Source organism: Zonotrichia albicollis, chromosome 8 (genome assembly GCF_047830755.1).
Source record: "Zonotrichia albicollis isolate bZonAlb1 chromosome 8, bZonAlb1.hap1, whole genome shotgun sequence".
Taxonomy (NCBI): Eukaryota; Metazoa; Chordata; class Aves; order Passeriformes; family Passerellidae; genus Zonotrichia; species Zonotrichia albicollis.
This window is the reverse complement of record NC_133826.1, coordinates 35,379,386-35,386,100: the sequence shown is the minus strand read 5'-3', so window position 1 is coordinate 35,386,100 and position 6,715 is coordinate 35,379,386. Positions and strand designations below refer to the sequence as shown.

The following is a 6,715-nucleotide window of genomic DNA, read 5'->3' as shown; positions in this document are numbered from 1 at the left end:
TTGTGCTGAAAGCAACTGGGAGAAAGTGGGAGTGACTGGGAGCATGCAGAGGGGGGACTGAGAGAAGCGGGGGGCACAAAGGGGGTAGGGGATTATTTTATTTTTAAGACATTTTTCTTTCAAAACAGCACCTACACATACAGAATCCTCTCCTGCCATAATGTGATGAAATATTTTCTGCTGATTAGAGATTTCCGGTGGATTTGCTTTTCTTCTGTTTGTGGCCTTTGCTTTTTGTGGTTGGTTTGTTTGTGGGGTTTTTGTGTTGCTGTGGGTAGATCTTGCTTTGTTTTTTTAATTGAGTTTGGGGTCTTTTTTTCATTGGGTTTGGGTTTTTCCCTTTTGAACTGTCTTTCTTCTGATGCATAAATTTTCTCTGCCCCTTCTTGGGGCTTGCTTGGCACCTGATGGCAAGACCAACTCGGTCACCTTGCCCAATTACGTTTTGCAGTCACCATTAACTAGATGAGTTCAGTCACAGACTCCCTGCAATTTGGCAGCATCCACAAAGGAATTGGAAGTACATTTCATGGCATTGTAGAGACAATAGAAATATTCCACAGTGGTGGCCGAGGGCTGGTCACTGAGGGATGTCACCAAAGCGTGGCTGCCAAGAGGACTCTGTACCATGGATGACATCTGACCCTCATTGTTCAGCCAAATTCCCACCCAGCCCATGTTCCACTCCTTCAGCCCAGCTCTCTCCAGTCTGGCTCTGAGGAGACCACAGCAGACCCTGTCCCAGGCCTGGCAGAACTCTGGGCACACAACATCCTCTTCTTTTCCCTCCCATGTGGGTTCTGCGGTCCCTGCCCTGTTCTGCCAGTGCCTGGAATGGCTGCAGGAGGATTTGCCACATCCCCTTCCCTGCTGAGCCTCACCAGGCTGTGACTCTCCCAGTCCCCCTCCCTGCCCTGTGTGCAGACTGGTTCCATGTCTGCCCTTCCCAAGTGCCCAGGACCCTCTGGGATGGCTCTGGCCTTTCCAAGAGGTTTGAGAGAGGTCCCACAGTGACACCACACAGCCTTCTCAACAGCCCTGACACCAAAGGCCTTTTCCACCTCCCTCAGTTCCAGGTCAGTGCCCAGAACACAGCACAGCCCTGTCCAGATCCTCAGGCTGGTTCAGAAGGGAGGCAGCTCTGATTTCTCCCCACAGACCCTCACTGTATCCAATGTCTATCTGTGCTGTCCATGGCTGCCCTGAACATTTTTTCCCTGGAGCCTCCCTGCATGGGATATTTCTCTCTGTGCAGTCCTAACCACAACCCAGCAAAGAATTCAGGTGTTTTCCCAGAGGACGTTACTTCCAGAGTGAAGCGGCCTCAAGGCCCTGTTTGTGCCACTGAAGTTGTGCCACCCCTGGGTGCTGGGTGCTGCTGATGGTGTTTGTGCTGATGGTGTTTGTGCTCACTGGGGTTCATCTCCCCCCACACACACGATTCACTGCTGAGATCTCCTCAGTACAGAGCAAACATAGTCTGCTGGCCTGGTCACTTGGTGTCCCTCCGTGCAGGGACAAACAACCTCCTGCAGGTGAGGAGAGGCCAGTGCTGGCAGTGGTGGTTGCAGGGACTGGTGTGGGACAATTGCCCTGGGGCACCTTCCCAGGCTGTCCCAGAACAAAGACAGCCCAGGCCCTGCTCTGCTTCTGCCTCAGGTCCATGCCAGGAGCTCTGGCTGTGCCAGGACACTGCTGTGAGCCCCCCTGCACACTCGCCCCCTGCCCCAGGCACTGGGCTTTGCTGTGCCAGGGCATTCCTGGAGCACATTGCTGACAGCAGCTCTGGAGGGGAGCAAAGCCTCCCTGCCCTGCCCTCAGGAGATGCCCTTTGCTGATGGAGCTGCTGTGCTGGAGCCCAGCTGTGTCCCAGCAGTGCCCATGGCCTGTCCCTGCCTGTGGCCACAGCAGGGACATGCAGCAGGACAGTGACCAAGCTGCCAGAGCACTCCGGCCTTACAGCCACAGCAGGGCTAGGAGGGACAGGGTGGAGTTGGGCCGAGCAGCTCTGAAAGGACCAATCCCTGCTGCTCCCTGGCCATGCTGCTCTGCTGGGACTGTTTTCTCCTTCTCCCCTCTAACTTCGTGCAGGTCTCAGAGCTGAGATACCAGATAAAACAGACACCACAAGGTACTTTATTTTTTTCAAATACCGCAATAGCCCAAAACCTGGTTTGCAGAGCATATGGGTCAAATTCAAGAGGCAGACAGTGAATTTGATGGGGGGATTAAAAAGTTTCATTGAGGATAGTTTTTTGAGAGGAAAAACCCACTGAACATTACCAAAGGACATGGGAACATCTGTTGGCCTGTCACAAGTTCTATTCCAAAAGCTATGAAGAAGAAAATGGGAAATTGGTTGCTTCAGAAATCAACCATTCATCATTTTCCTCAGGGCAGCCTTGAGCTCCTGGTTCCTCAGGCTGTAGATAAGAGGGTTCAGGGCTGGAGGCACCACTGAGTACAGAACTGACACTGACAGATCCAGGGATGGGGAGGAGATGGAGGGGGGCTTCAGGTGGGCAGAAAAGCCAGTGCTGACAAACAGGGAGACCACAGCCAGGTGAGGGAGGCAGGTGGAAAAGGCTTTGTGCCGTCCCTGCTCAGAGGGGATCTTCAGCACGGCCCTGAAGATATACACATAAGAGAAAATAATGAACACAAAACATGTGAGTTCTAAACAGGCACTAGCAGCAAGAAGCCCAAGTTCCCTGAGGTAGGATTTGGAGCAGGAGAGTTTGAGGATCTGTGGGATTTCACAGAAGAACTGGCCCAGGGCATTGCCATGGCACAGGGGCAGGGAAAATGTATTGGCTGTATGCATGAGAGCGTTGAGAAAGGCACTGGCCCAGGCAGCTGCTGCCATGTGGGCACAAGCTCTGCTGCTCAGGAGGGTCCCGTAGTGCAGGGGTTTGCAGATGGACACGTAGCGGTCGTAGCACATGATGGTCAGGAGAAAAAACTCTACTGACACAAAGAAGAGAAAGAAGAAAACCTGTGAAGCACATCCTGTGTAGGAGATGTCCCTGGTGTCCCAGAGGGAATTGTGCATGGCTTTGGGGACAGTGGTGCAGATGGAGCCCAGGTCGCTGAGGGCCAGGTTGAGCAGGAAGAAGAACATGGGTGTGTGCAGGTGGTGGCTGCAGGCTACAGCGCTGATGATGAGGCCGTTGCCCAGGAGGGCAGCCAGGGAGATGCCCAGCAAGAGGCAGAAGTGCAGGAGCTGCAGCTGCCGCGTGTCTGCCAATGCCAGCAGGAGGAAGTGGCTGATGGAGCTGCTGTTGGACATTTGCTGTCTCCAGACATTGGAACCTTTTGAAGGAGAAAAAAAACAGAGACAAATGGGGGGAGATTCCTCACAGGAAACTCAAAGTCCTTTTTCGTAGACATTTCCTGCCACAGAACACCTCCCCTTGCCTCTGTCTAGGAGATCTTCCTTCACCTTTGTTGCTGGAGCCCTGATTGCTGGTGGCCAATGTTGTGTGAGGAGCTGGACCTTGGCCTGCAGGACACCTGGGAGTCAGCCCTGACCCCCAGTCAGTGCAGGGGAACAGTGAGGGCAGGGATCTGTCCTGGTGTTTGGACTTGGACAAAAAATCTTCCAGTAAGGCAGAGGAGCTGCTTAAGTGAAGGGATGGGCATAACAGAATGCGAGATTCTGTTGCACCTGGGGAGAACAGAGTGTCCAGAGAGGCAGGAGCATTGTCTGAGGCTTAGTGCAGACTGAGGGGAGCTGCTCTGTCCCTCTCCCCTGTTCCAGCTGCCCTGCACTTGCACCTTTCTGAGATTCACTCCCATGTTACCCTGGACAGCCAGGAGACACAGCTGAGAGCAGATGGATCCCTGGCACACAAAGTGGCTCCTGCCTTTCCCAGAGTCAGGAGAGTGGGCTCATTGCCAGCCTCCAGGCTGCCCTGCCCAGAGCTGCCCGGGCACAGGGAGCTGGGACACCCCATTGCTGTGCTCAGCCTGCACAGGAGGAGCCCAAGGGCTGGGCCTGGCCCTGCAGCTGGAACTGCCATTGCACAGAGTCCCTCAGCAATACCAGAAGCACCTGGGCAAGGCAAGGAGAGAGAGAGAGCCGGGAGGAAAAGCCTTTCCCTGCCCTGCCCTGCCCAGCCCCTGCCAGGCAGCAGCAAGGCAGGACAGTGGCCCTCAGGCCCTGGTCAGCAGGGAATGGGCACATGGCCACAGAGATGCCCTTCATCTCTGGGGCTGCTCTGCCAGCCCAGGAGGGACTGAGGGCCCTGAGCCCCCGGGCTGAGGACTGTCCTGGCTGCGAGGGGACACAAGAGCTGTGCTGCTCAGGGCAGTGTGTGCCCTACAGGGCAGGCCCTGCAGGTGCCACATCTGTCCTGCAGCAGGGCTTCCCTCAGCACTGCCTCCCTCCCTCCCTGCCCACGGCTCTGCTGCTGGAGCTGTCCCAGCCCCAGCTGCTCCTGTGGCTCCTTCCCTGCCAGAGCTGCCAGAGCCCAGCCCAGCCCCTGGGCCAGCCTTGCCCTGCAGCTGCTGGGCCCTGCAGGGATTAAAGAACAGCTCCCCCAGCCTGGGCATCATGGAAAGGTGATGCTGCATGGATCTGGAGGCTGGGCAGGGGCAGGCACTTGCTGAGGTGCCCAGGAATCCTCAGGGTGATGGTTTAAGAGTCTCAGGCCCTGCTCTGCCCTACACAGCTGAGTTTCTTTTGTGACCAAGCTGAGCCGGGGAAAAGTGGGAGCACAGATTCGGGAAAGCAGAGACCCAAGCAGGAAACTCCTGCCCTGAATGACCTCATGACAAGTCCCCTCAGAAATGAGCTAGGCATGATCTGGAGCTCTGAGCAGCCCTGTCTGCAGCCCCAGCTTCACCCCTTGCAGCTGTCCCTGGCAGCAGGAGCTGTCCTGCCCTGTCCCTCTGACGGTGCCCAGGGCAGCCCCACTCTGCAGCACATCTTCCTCCTCCTTCTCTTCATCCTTCTCGTCCTCCTTCTCCTCCTCCTCCTGTGCCACAGAGAACCTGGGAGAGTCCTCCTGACACATCCCTCAGGCTGTGGGGTGTGCTGGCTTCAGGAGATCCCTGCAGGAGCACAGGCAATATTGCCCTGCACCCACACACTCACCATGCACAGGGCTGTGAAGATCTTGCCCCAAGTGAAGTCTCAGCTCAATGTCTTCCCAATCCTGATTGCCTTCATCCTGTCTCTGCCTGACTCCTGTCCCTTCAGTGCCTGCAGGCAAAGCCCTCAGGCCTGCTGGGCTGGGAGAGGAGCTGGTCCTGGGACGAGCTGTTCCTTTAAAGCTCAGCAGCACAGACACAGCACAAGGAATTTAATAAGCCTCTTGGGCTTTAGTGTTGTTTACATCAGACTCAATCCCTGAGAGAGTGTTCAAAACACTTCTGAAGAACTCAAACTTAAATTGAAACTCCAAAGTTTTTTGTAGTTTAATAAGTCCCTCTGAGAAAGTGTCCCCAGGTTCCAGGGAGAGCAGAACACTGGAGGTAGTGATGACAGCTGGGCACAAACAAGGCAAAGGTGTCTGTGGTGCTGAGCACACCTGGATGTGTTTCAGGAATGCAAAGGGCCAAGGCCTGAGCCCCAGCCCCTGGCCAGGCAGATCCTGTCCCTCCCTCCTTGCTCAGGGCTCTTCCTGGGATGGGCACTGGCATGTGGGGATGTGCAATGGCAAGGGCAGGAGCATGGGGCGGCCCCTGCCAGGCTGCTGAGCAGGGACAAGGAGGCAACGAGGCCCCAGGCCTGCAAGGGTCACTTGTCTCCTGCTCCTGCCTCAGGCCCAGGCCCAGCAGCCATGGCCAAAGTGCTGCCCAAGTTGGCTCTGGCAGGGCCTTACAGCTGCTGCACATTCCTGTTGCTTCTGAGGCAGATGGGATGTGACCATCAGAGGCCAAGGCCAGCCAGAGATGGCAGGTCTTTCTTTTGGGAGATACCCTTGCATACAGGAAGATTTTACTGGGATGTACCAATTTTCTCCATGGGTATCTGAGAAAAGAGACAGTTCTTTCCATAGGAAGGAAAGCAGGGAACCCCAGTGGTTCATGAGCAGATGAGAGGCAGCCCTTGTCATTCCAACATCAGCCAGATTTGACAAGTCACCCCTGGAAGGCCAAATCAGCTAGATCTGTTCTATGTTCCCCTGTTCTGGTTCCACAGGGCCCCACAATGTCCCAGTGCCCCTCTCGATGCCATGAGGCCCTGAGGTGTCACAATGGCCCCTTTATTACACGAGGCCCTGAAGGGTCCTAATGGTCACCATGGTCCCATGAGGCCCCACAGAGCCATGGTGGTCTCTTGGTTCCATGACACCCCATGGTGTCACCATGGTATCCCAAAGTGTCACAATGGTCTCCGTGGTTCCACCAGGTCCTCACAGTGTCATTGTGGTCTCCATAGGAAGGAAACAACCAAGCCCCAGTGTTCCAGGGGCAGATGAGGGGCAGCCACCAGAGGCCAAGGGCAGCCAGATTAGATGGTGCTGGCAGATTTTGTCTGGGAGCCATCCTTGGATATAGGGAATCTTAGAGGCGGAATACCAGTTTTGGAACTGGATGCCTGGAGGTGAACGATGGTTCTTTTCCATAGGAAGGAAAGCATGGAACACCGGTGTTTCAGGGCCAGATGAAAGGCAGCAATCAGAGGTCAATGCCAGCCAGACCTCTCTGTCCTTGCAGCTTTTGTCAGAAAGCAGCCCTTGGATATAGGAAATTTTGCAGATGGAAT

The 6,715-nt window shown here is 55.3% G+C and overlaps 1 protein-coding gene across 1 annotated transcript; it reads right to left on the bottom strand.

The window, feature by feature from the left end:
* Positions 1-2,371: 2,371 nt before the first annotated feature.
* LOC141729756 (olfactory receptor 14A16-like) lies at positions 2,372-4,054 on the bottom strand. The gene has a single exon (XM_074545492.1). It carries the CDS (start codon positions 3,287-3,289, stop codon positions 2,372-2,374), a length of 918 nt encoding a protein of 305 aa, XP_074401593.1. The 5' UTR covers positions 3,290-4,054.
* Between the last annotated feature and the right edge of the window lie 2,661 nt (positions 4,055-6,715).

Excerpts from the sequence above, each read along its gene's own strand:
- LOC141729756 (XM_074545492.1), bottom strand. The coding sequence starts at position 3,289 with ATGTCCAACAGCAGCTCCATCAGCCACTTCCTCCTGCTGGCATTGGCA.